General features: G+C 33.3%; 1 protein-coding gene across 1 annotated transcript in view; it reads right to left on the reverse strand.

Moving 5' to 3' along the window:
• P3H2 (prolyl 3-hydroxylase 2) overlaps positions 1–12,046 on the reverse strand; it is a 179,539-nt gene that overhangs the window by 27,519 nt on the left and 139,974 nt on the right. The window contains exons 2-7 of the mRNA XM_002758186.6: positions 8,547–8,699; positions 7,358–7,547; positions 4,339–4,470; positions 3,004–3,146; positions 2,593–2,682; positions 734–774 (exon numbers count right to left, since the gene is read on the reverse strand). Coding sequence (XP_002758232.1) covers positions 734–774; positions 2,593–2,682; positions 3,004–3,146; positions 4,339–4,470; positions 7,358–7,547; positions 8,547–8,699 — 749 coding nt within the window. The remainder of the gene's footprint in view (positions 1–733; positions 775–2,592; positions 2,683–3,003; positions 3,147–4,338; positions 4,471–7,357; positions 7,548–8,546; positions 8,700–12,046) is intronic.

Below are 12,046 nucleotides of genomic sequence, written 5' to 3' on the forward strand. Positions count from 1 at the left end.
CAGGCCGTCCTTTATAAATGTAAAAATCAAACAAATCCAAATGTGTATATATATTCTGGGATCTTTTGCAATAATGTTACACCACCCAAGGGTTGAGTCCTTGAAGTCTAGTGAAAGATTTCAAGATTCTAAATAAAATCTGGATCTGCCCTTCCCTTGTGATGAGACTCTAAGCAAGTTGCTTGCCTTGTCAGGGGCTTAGTTTCCCAATTTGAAAATGAATAAGGTGGACAATGTGATCTCAAGCAGGTATTTCTAACCTTCTGAGTTTCAGTTCTTTAAAAGACGTAAATCGACTTTTGTCATTTTAAACAATGAGCTTTCTTGATTTCTGATTCAGTTAGTGACACTTAACATTTTAGCCTGCAGTATAGCATGCTGAACTTCATAATTTCAAGTAAATATGGTAAGGGAATTCATCCTCAAAAAAATTACATAGTTATTTCTGTTAATAAATCAAAAGTAGCCAACCTTCTCAAATTTGTAATCATGCCCTTTTTTCTTTTTCCTGGGAAAAAATATGAGACCCAGAAAACAGAAGAAATCTTACTTAAGGTTACACAAAAGTGTCAAGAAGAGCTGGGACCTGGATGCAGAGCTCCTAATTCACAGCTTAGAATTATTTTATTGTATCTTTTTGCCCATTTCAGAGAGCTACATTTCTCTATGATAGGTTATGACACTAAGTATTTCTCCTCATATAAAGCCCAGTTTGCGTTTTGAATGGACTTACCGATTCTCATCCTGTCGTCCTCCATATCTGATCCAATAATTCTGTTTTGAATTGAGTAAAAGAAATGCAGTAATTTTGTCACTAAAACATTAGTTACAGAATTAAGGTAAATAAAATATGTACAAAACATTAAAAAGACCTATAATTTAGGAAACTTGCATATTATGTAAAGAAAGATACAATATATTTTTATTTTAAAGATTAATGATAAGGAAGGCTAAAGTTAGTAGAGATATGGCAAGGACAAAATGAAGTACAAATAGATTTTTAAAATAGTATGGAATTAGCCTGGATATACATCCTTTTGTCCAAGAAAGTGACTTAAAATTTGGTGGCAGAAAAACATTTGAAAGATCATTCAGTTCAACTTTTTAAGTTTTCTGAATAAAACAAACAAACAAAATCCAGCTTAAATAATCATCTGTATAGGATCATGAAATTAGTAAATAACATATACGAAGGTCTCTTGGGTACCGTAAGTTTTAAAGAATAAGTAAGACCAGATATAAATATTAGTATATTAGAAGGTGTTATATTGGAAGCAGTACATTAAAATTAACCCATTTTTTAAAATGCACCTGTAAAAACATGACATAATTAAGAAAGAAAGGAAAAAAGGTTGCAAATTGGATATATTATAAATAATTTTAAAAACGTATTAACTTGTATATCATTTGAAGAGCTTACATAGCAACCAATGGATAAATAAATAAAACCCATGCCCAAGTAATTAAAACAAGAGGAAAAATAGTTAATATGTGAAAGGTTTATTCTTGCTGGTCATCAGAGAATTGCGAGTTAAAACAAAATTATGTATTATTTTACATATATGAATAAAAAGTAATTTTAAAATGTTATTTCTTACTGTTGATAAATTTGTGTAAAATGGCACTTTTATACATTACTAGGATTCAAATGCCTGTTTTAACCTTTATGAGCTATGAGATTTTAGAATAGTTGCTAAATCTTCCCACACGAAATGCTGTTAATATTAAAATAGTATGCAAATAAATAATTCCAACAGAATTATTTATTCTCTTAAAATTAATAATAAATAAATGATTTCTAAGATAATTCTCTTAGAAATGCAATTTAGTTTCAAGAAATTTAAAATAGCAGAATAGTTTCACTCAGGAGTTTGTTTTAAGGACATAGTTCAATAGAGAAACAATGCTAATGCATTACATATAATTTTAACATCAGAGATAATTCAATGTTCAGCAGGAGAGTTCATGTATTTATTGTATATCAATCTAAAATTCTAAATTCTACCTACTTTTTAGATACTAAAATGTACTTAAAAATACTTTTTAAAGCTATACACATGTAGAAATTTCTTATGATATCTTCTTAAATACAAATCTCTTTATACCATAGTATATGTTTCTGCAAAAGATATGTGTTCATTTAAACAACAATTAGAAGACAACATGGAAAAGTGGAGTGACGTCAGTATGATGGATGGTAGGATTGTGACTGATGATGTTCTTTGTGAAGTCTCTTTAATGTTTAGTAATATACAAGCATTAAAAGAAAAATAAAAAATACCACATCCACAATTTAGGGAAATAAAGCACTCCCAGGGGAAAATGAGTCATCCACAAAATGCTTCTACCCAATAGATTTGTTTTCAACTTTGGACGTCATTAATGTGGAATGACTGATGTAGGAATCTACTAGTCTTCTAAAGTTAGTCACGTATATTTAGTAAACATCCCCCATCTCCAATTTTTACCTCAAGGAAGGCATTAGAATCTTAGCTTTTTGAGGTAAATGGCATACATGGGGGAAGGTAATAAAAACATAAAACGAATTCCACAGAATCATTTTTTTAATAAACATTTCCTCTTTCCTCTCACCGGTTCAGTGTATGAAAATCCCAGACCTTCTGCAGCTGATTTTATCAGCTCAGATTCCAGCTTATGACGTTTCACAAACATTGTTAAATCCTAGAGAAAAAGAAGAAAGACATTTTTATTTAAATAACAGATAAGAGATATGACAAATGTTCAGATGGACATATTTTCATTAGATAGTCACAAATGAGCTGACAGAAATATTCAGAGCTGCAAAACATGTCCCCATCTCAACATGCTTTCACACGCTAGCATGTATGAGAAAAAATGTGCTTCTGGAATAAGTTTGAAAGAACTGAGTTCTAGAACCTTTGCTAAATTGTTAGATATCTTTAAGACCAGTGTTATATTTTTATCACCTCCCCTCAGAACACGTGTAGAATCAAGAGTTTCTTCTCAAAACATTGGTCTCACCTCCCTGGCCTCAATGGATGCGGGATCAATGCTATCATCCAACAGACTCTCATAGTAGTCCACATTGTCTAGGACGTCCTCATCATCTGGATGGCACAGGAGATAGGCTTTGGCACACTCCAGGGCTTTCACATATTCACCAACTGAAAGACAAAGGCGCTGTAGCATTAGCGTCAGCCTAGGTCTATCCGAAGAATTTTAAAGGGAGATCATCAACATGTCTACAGAGGTCAGCATTAAACATTAATAAGAGGGAAGATAAATTGAGGCTGAGCAGAGAAAGCAGAAGCAGTCACAGAGAAGGAAGGACATGATTTCTGGTATTCAAAAGTTACTACCTTTGCTCTGCTTTGGTGTTAGTTGTTTTGTGCAAATTATCAAAATTCTACCTGAAGATGTTGATGACTTTTATTATTCAACACAGATAAACAGCAGAATTGTATGAGTTAATTCTGATTTTTGTACTGAGTTTGGGTTAAGTAAACATCCTGAAGATGACCTTTGAAACAGTAATGTACCTTTTTGTACATAATGTCTGAGTAATATAGGTGCTTTTGAAATGTTATTTTTCATTGCTACAGTTTGTGGTAAACTGGTAGTTTAATGCAAAGTTCTTCATAAAGTCCCAGACGCTCTGAAGGAAGCCCCTCAAATACCTTACTATACAATTATGGTAAATCCAACAGTAGCAAACTACTAAAAGGAACTCACAAGGATGTTCCCAATATAAACTCTTCATTATAGAAATATTTAGTTATTACAAGAGAAATTTTAAAAGTCTGTAGGCTTTGTTTTCAAATAAGTCACAACATTGAACTTCCAATGAAGATTTACAGTACATGTATGTGTGTATGTGTGTATGTGTGTACAAATACATATACATACATTTATATACTCTGAGATGACTCTGATTTTTAAACAGAATGATAAAAATTAAGGAACTCTCTCATCTCCTTTGATTCACTGTTTATGACTTGAGCACGTGATTCATTCTGTGCCATCAACGTCAGGTTAATAAATGTTTTGTTTTGGGAAACGAGATTTTGCAAAGTACCTTTTAAACTGAATTTAAAAATTAAGTCTAAAAAATCATGCAAGATGTCAATCTAGTATAATTTTCAGTAAATTATCACAGCATTAAATTTTGTACTTTGCCCGTTGGTGACTTCCCCTTCTGCTCTTCTTGTTCTGCAGCTCAGGAGAGAAGAAATGCATAAATTCCCATTGCTTTGATAATACACTGAAGAAGGCAGAGCACTAAATTACAAAAATGTGATGACTGTAATGACAAACCACAACCCCCCGAGAAGTATTCATGGATGATCCACGCTTTACCTCGATAGTAGGCAAACTGTAGGTAATCATAGTGCAGAGGAAGAAAGTTTTCGATGGGTGAGAGGCGGCCAGGGCGGGTGGCAAGCTCCCTCACACATTCATGCTGACAGACAAGCACCTGCATGTAGTGATCTGGAAAACAAGAGCCAACACATGTGTTCCTCCAGGCTACTGAGTGCCCAAACGTCAACGTCACAGCCACAGTGACACAGGGCATTGCTCACCTCACCATACTCTGAGAGCAAAATCATTCTAATCCTCACTTCCTAACTGTAGAACCTTTCTACAAAGAAAGTAGGTGATTGCCAAGGTCTCCTGGTCGGCGATCACTAGAATGACAGGAGATTCCAAATCCTCTCGCTCACAATCTGTTCTCTACACCTCACTCTTCCCTTCCCATATACACTTTTAATACCCCACAGTCCACTTGATCCCACCTACACCCAGCTGAATGTCAGTTTCATATTTAACAACTTTGGGGCCTCTCTTTGGATAGATTAGATGGCTTGAAGTGCCCTGGAATCAGGAATGGAAGTTGAGATGCTAATAAATGTTAAGGAACAGTTCAGAAAAAGAAACCATGATGGACATGAACAATTCAGACTGAGAAGTGAAGCAAAAAATGCTTTTTTTTGGTTATCATTTTCAAGCCAAATTGTCCTAAAGGACAAATAAAAACTCTTTTTTTTACACCTATTGGTCAGGAACCTATTCTGCCCAGTTATAAATTAGTCTATCGCCTAGACATTGTATATTCTAATACTAGGAACATTGTATATTCTTTACCAGAGACTGGTAAAACCGGAAGAAGGATGAAAACTAAAGAAATTTAAATGAGAATTTTATTTCCTCTTTCTCTTCTATCTCCTTTCTATTGTTCCTGTTCTTCTTGCTTGAGACTCCTGAAGTGTTGGGGTTTTCATGTCCCCTTTGGCTCTGGACTCTATCTTATCAAAACCTGAGATGAGGAAACACAAGTGGTGAATGTCCCCAAGAAGAAAACGCCTCCTACATTTTACCTAGACTGATTTTTACAAAGAAGATGATGTACTTTTCCAGGAAGAATGGCTCATTCATGCTGTGCTGAGTGGGTTCTTTTGAGGATGATAATACAATCATTTGATCTCATAGCTGCACAATTTAATGTACCACAACTGCCTTTTTTCTTCAAAAGGTTCCCTATTTAGTCTGAGTTTGGCTTGGATCTTGATGATTTCGCAGAGGGACCCCAAAACACAACAGGAAGGAAATGTGCATTTTGTGGTGTGGGGGAAAATGTGCCAGTTTTGCATAACTTAGATAACTGAATCATTTACAGCACACTTAACGAAATCCCTAAAGCCCACTGGTTAGTAACCCCAGTCAGGGGATGTGAAGGAAGAATGAGTTTTATTTATTTCTTTAGCATGTTAGAAATAAATAACTAGCTGTTTTATTTCTCAAGAAAACAAAAACAAACAACCTTCAACAGTTTCCTCCTACCCAGTTTACCATTTGCATTTCTATTTACCTTCTAATACACACTCCATTTAATCCCAAGTGACAAGCAAAAGGAAAAGGCAAAAGACACCCATAGAGAACTCAAAATCTGAATGAAAATATTTTTCAAAGTAAATATAAATAGCAGCAAAATAGGAGTGACAGAAAGAGAGCCTTTAGGTTTCATAGCAGGGCCAGTAATAAAAAACTGTATTCAGAAGCCATTTGTATTTTTCCCCAACTGTTAATGTCTAACTCTAAAATTCAAATATTCTGACATTCTAATACATTTGCTATTTCAAAGGCCGGTTTTATCCTAAAGTCCAAATATGAGTTCCCCTTCACTCTAATCACATCACTAATCTTTTTCAGATAAAAATTTCTCATTTACGAAAGGGCGAGGAGAGTAACAATAGTATGTAGCATTACAAAGAGATAAAAATATGTGAAGTGCTTTGTATGTTACAATTGCTACATATGTATTGGTTATTATTACTACTACTAATAAGTAAATCCTATGAACTTTTTTGAATTATGAATTCAAATTCTTTGAATTTTTTTGATGAATTGAAAAATTCATTTTGATGATTCACTCTCTTTAAATATGAGAGATACTAACACTTAGCCTATAAAATATTTTGCAATGCTTTCTATGTGTGATTTGTAGATCAGCTTGCTTTATTGTACCAACTTATATTTATAAATCTTAGGTAAAGTTTACCTTGTTCTTTATTTTTATTGTCTGTTGTCATGCATAGAAGAGCTTTTCTTCTCCTAATATTATAGAAACATTTTCCCTCACTTTCTTGTAACAGTTTTATATTTTACACTAATATTGTTGTTACAAACTTATTTTTGTGTAAGGTATACAGCAGAGAACCTGCTTTCCCCCTATAAGTGCTTAACTAGCCAATCTCCCAAATTATTCTATAATGTGTAGTATCTACTATTTTAAGTGCCACTTTGTAATATATTAAATTCTTATTAAATAATAAAACATTTTTAAGTAGTTAAAGACAATACAAAAGTGTTCATGCTACATTGTTTATAATAATGAAAGATTTCAATCTCTTTAATACTCGTTAGTAAAGGACTAGTCAATTAAATTATGATGTATTTATATAACAGAGCATTATCCAGCCATTAAATACAATAAGGTGGCTCTACATACTTACATGAGAAGAAGTCCACAATATATTGTTAAGCATAAAATAAAACAAAAAAAAAGTTGAAAAGCAATATATATAGTATTGCCCTATTTTATAAAATATGAAATAACTATAAATAAATACATGCATATATATATATATATATATATATATATATATATATATATAAATGTAACTGAAAAAGTTTGGGAGGAGAGTCACTAAAATTTTAACTACATAAATTTCTCTATAGGAGATAAGATGGGATAGATACATAAGAGTCTTTTATTTTTTTACAATATATTCTTCTACATTGCCGGACTAGTTTTTCAGAAATTGCAAGTAGTATTTTTATAATCAAGAAACAAATAAAATGAAAACCTAAGCTTTACCTGCAATAGCTTCATACAGACCAGGCTTATACCCTAAATACTCATATTCTTCAAATCTCTGAGGCCCCTCACATAGGGTTCGGCATTCTGTATCTTCAATGAAATATTCTCTTAAGGCTTGTTCAAAGTACTTGATAGCCATCTCAAAGTCATCAGCCTCATAATGTTTAACTCCCGCATTGTAACTCTCCTGCAACGAAACAGACAACAAAACAAAACAAAACAGAAACGCTTACTTTCAAATACAAGGGTCTAGGCTGACTGAGGATCCTTTAGGTAGGTGGAGGTACTGGATGCTTGTGCTGCGGACGGTTTATCTTTATCAAAGGTTTGCAATGGGAGATAAAGAACAACATTCCTGGTTTCAAATACTTGTAAGTGAGAGGGATCTTACTGAGCAAACAGACTGCTATGGGATCACTTTCATTTTCTTTCTTAGTCCATGCAAGACTGTATTTTTGAATTTGTTTGCCTATAGGTAGGACCATGTAATAAGTTCAGGTAAACAGATGTGGGTGGAAGTGTCATCCACTTTTAGGCATTGCCTGTGTGTGTGTGTGTGTGTGTGTGTGTGTGTTTTAATAGTCTCTAAAATCTTCCCTTATTTTTTTCTGCAATAATTTTGGAGCCTACATGTTGAGAATGGTGATATCAAAAATTGAAAAAAAAAAGGCTTTCAACATGTGATTTCAAGTAATGTTCAGTCTACACAAAGAATTGCATCGCTTTATAAAACCCAAGTTTGAAAAGTATAGGTACAATGGGCAAACCACTGGACTGGGAGTTGGAAAATCACGGTGTAATCCTGAACAATTCACACTGGCCTCACCTCTAAGTATAAAATAAAAGTATGGGAAAGGTTCAGAGAGGATTATAGATAATTATATGAATGTTCTAGTTTTTATCATATTAGACTGATTTTCTAAGTTAATTTTTATTTTCTCTTAATTTTTAACAGAAAAAACTTAATGTTTTAGATTGTCCTTTAATTTTAATTTTAAAAATTTTAATTAAAATTAAAAAAAAAATCTCAATTGTTTCAGGCCTGATCATCACATCTTGAGAACCTGGAAAGTCTAAAAATGTTACTAAAATTTGAGATACTCATTCATATAAATTTGCTTTGACTCAAATGAAACTTAGGAGCACTTAGCTCCCTGTGGTGAGGGTCAGGGTCCACAGAGCTTACCAAGTGTAGTTTGGCTTCTCTGTCTACCAATTGCAATGCTTCAACACCAGCCATTGCTCTGTAATTCTCAATGTTCTGCTGCATTTCCATGTGCTCAGGGTTAGCCACGAAAAATGTGTGAGCTGCTTCCACTGCTTTTTCGAGCTGGTTAAGCTAAAGAGAAAAAAATAACCAAATGAAGGCAAATATTTCTAAATCGCACTCAGAGAAATACAAAGATTAATCCAAAATCTCACAGTTTAAGAGTGAAACCAGGAGCCTAGGTTTTCTTTTTCTTTTTCTATTAGGCAATAAAAACAAAAATAGACAAATAATATTATATCAAATTAAAAATCTTCTGTACAGCAAAGAAAGCAATCAGCCAGTGAAGATACGACATACAGAATGGGAAAAAAAACTTGCAAACTATATAGACATATCCAAGGGGGTTAATATCTAGAATATATAACATATATAAGAAGCTCAAAAAACTCAATAGTAAGAAAAAAATATTTAAAAATGGGCAAAACATGTGAAATGACATTCCTCAAAAGAAGATATACAATTCGCCAACAGGAATGTGAAAAAATGCTCCACATCACTAATCACCAGGGAAATGCAAGTCAAACCCACAATGACATACAACTTCATTCCAGTTAGAGTGGTTATTAACTAAAAGATAAAAGATAACAAGTGTTGACAAGGAAGCGGAGAAAATGGGACTTTTACACATTGTCAGTAGGAGTGTAAATTAGCAAGACCATTATGAACAACAGTATGGAGTTTCCTCAAAAAATTAAAAGTAAAACTACCACATGGGCCAGCAATCTCACTGCTAGGTATATATCCAAAGGAAATAAAGTCAGTATGTTAAAGCTATATCTGTACTTCCATATTTATTGTAGCACTATTCACAATAGCCACGACATGAAATCAAGCTAAGTGCCCACCAACAGATGAATGGATAAAGAAAACATGGTACATATACACAATGGAAATATTACTCATCCATAAAAATTAATGAAATCCCATCATTTGTAACAACCTGGACGAACATGGAGGATATTATGTTAAGTGAAATAAGCCAGAAGGACAAATAGCACATGATCTCACTCTTACATAGAATCTGAAACAGTTGATCTCATAGAAAGAGAGAGTAGAATGGTGATTACCAAGGCTGGGAAACATAGGAAAGGGAGAGACAGGAAGAGGTGGGTCAAAGAGTACAAAGTTACAGTTAAATAAGAATAATTTCTGATGTTCTATTGCACAGTAGGATGACAATAGTTAACAATTATATATTGTATATTTTAGAATAGCTAGAAGAAAGTATTTTTAATGATTTCACCAAAATAAATGATAAATGTTATAGGAGACAGATTTGCTGATTACTCTGATTTAATAACTATACAATAAATACATACATGGAAACATCACACTGTACTCATAATTATGTATACTTACTATGTGTCAATAAATAAAGACAAAACTTTAAAAATTAAAATGGTAAATTATTTCAATGCATAAAAGATGCTTAGTACACAAACAAAATGCTCTACCACACAGCTTTGAGATATTTGATTCCAAACTTACAACTTTGATACTCATTAATATTTGATTCTCATTAATAAAAAGCAAGTTTTAATAACCACTACACAGACACTGCAAACCGTCTCCTAAACTACCTAATCCAATGATCTTCATATAACAATCAATGATACATTTTTAATAAAATGGAATTAATTTACCCCTTTTAACACTTTTTTTTTTGAGATGAAGTCTTGCTCTGTCACCCAGGCTGGAGTGCTATGTCATGATCTCAGTTCACTGCAATCTCTGCCTCCTGGGTTCAAGCCACTCTGCTGCCTCAGCCTCCGGAGTAGCTGGGATTACAGATGCACACCACCACGCCTGGCTAATTTCTGTACTTTTAGTAGAGATGGGGTTTCACCATGTTGGCCAGGATAGTATTGATCTCCTGACCTTGTGATCCACCCACCTCATATATTTACATATGCTTTAGTATGGGGAATTTCAATAGACAGATCCATTTACATCACATCAGACAAATAAAACTTCACATTAGTTGTCTTCTTCATGATGGAATCTAAAATATGCTCAATCCATTTTAAAGTTTGAAGAAATGAAAAACTAATTGTATTGAACAATGTAAAATCACAGAATAGCATGTAAGATTCAACTGCATCTGCCTTTGACAATTTTGCCACTCAATTAATAAAAAGTAAAAGTAATAGACTCACAAGTCCCCAGTCACTGCAGTCTTGTGAAATATACAGTATCAACTCTTAACACAAAACATAAACTGCCCTGTTTTAAGTCCTGACATCCTTAACTTCATCCAGTAATAGTAAAGCCTTCCCTTTTTAAATGTAATTTGCATATTCTCAGCTACAGACTTTCCTTTCCATTATACCTGGCTTGAAATGAGTTCTTCCTTCCACTTTTACCTTTGTTCTCAATTCTGTGCACCCAGAATTATTTTGATTGTCAAAATCACTAATTTTGGATTTCATCTTTCTCAACTTTAATTTTCTCAATTTCTTACACATCAATATAGATAAATACAAATTGTATGCATCTACATACTAATAACTATATAGGGATAATGAACAGGTTCAAAATTGCATGTGAGTGTGCATTTATTGGCCATGTAAGCCTGGAAAAAGTTGTTTAAACATTGGTGCTTTAACTTTCTCTAAAGAAAAAACGTTCAAAACAATTACATACCATCATTTGCTATCTAAGATTTTGGAAGGATTCAACTATGAAATATACATGAATGTGTCCAACAATCACTAGAGCACTAGAAAAAATAAATAGCATACAATTTATAAATGATTTGTTTCAAGGATGTGAATATGCTCCCATTAACAAAGAGTAGAGTTTATTGCTCTCATGAACACATAATTTAAGAGGATAATTTAAAGAGGTTAGTACCAACATACTCTGATTCTATAGCACTAGACATTACAGTTGACAGAACACAAATAAATATTTATGTTCTTAATTTTCCTACTTTTATGTTTTGGCTCAAGGTATTCCACTGACTTAAAGAACCTTTGTCCCTGTCTCTTCTTACTGAAATATGTCACATCCTATAAGGCCAAGCTTAAATCCTGCCTTCTCTGAGAGACCCTTTCCCATCCGGTTAGCCATAGTTAGGCACCACAGGATAATCTCAACCCTGTTCCTCTATTGGTGCTTATCATTTTGTACTTTATATATGCATTAGTATATTTGCTTCTCCCATTAGAGCTTTCTGTGATTATGGATCATATGATTTATTAATCTTTTTATTTTCTACCTACGTTACATATAGATTATATCTATGATAGGTCTTAGAAATGAGGAAAAAAACTTGTAAGAAGTAAATCTTTTATACATAAATTAGGTCTATTACATGTGAGTATGTGGCATAAATTATGAGGTAGTGGTCCCCAACCGTTTTGGCACCAGGGTCCAGTTTTGTGGAAGACAATTTTTCTATGGATGGGTCACCA

The sequence above is a fragment of the Callithrix jacchus genome, chromosome 15 (assembly GCF_049354715.1).
Source record: "Callithrix jacchus isolate 240 chromosome 15, calJac240_pri, whole genome shotgun sequence".
Taxonomy (NCBI): Eukaryota; Metazoa; Chordata; class Mammalia; order Primates; family Cebidae; genus Callithrix; species Callithrix jacchus.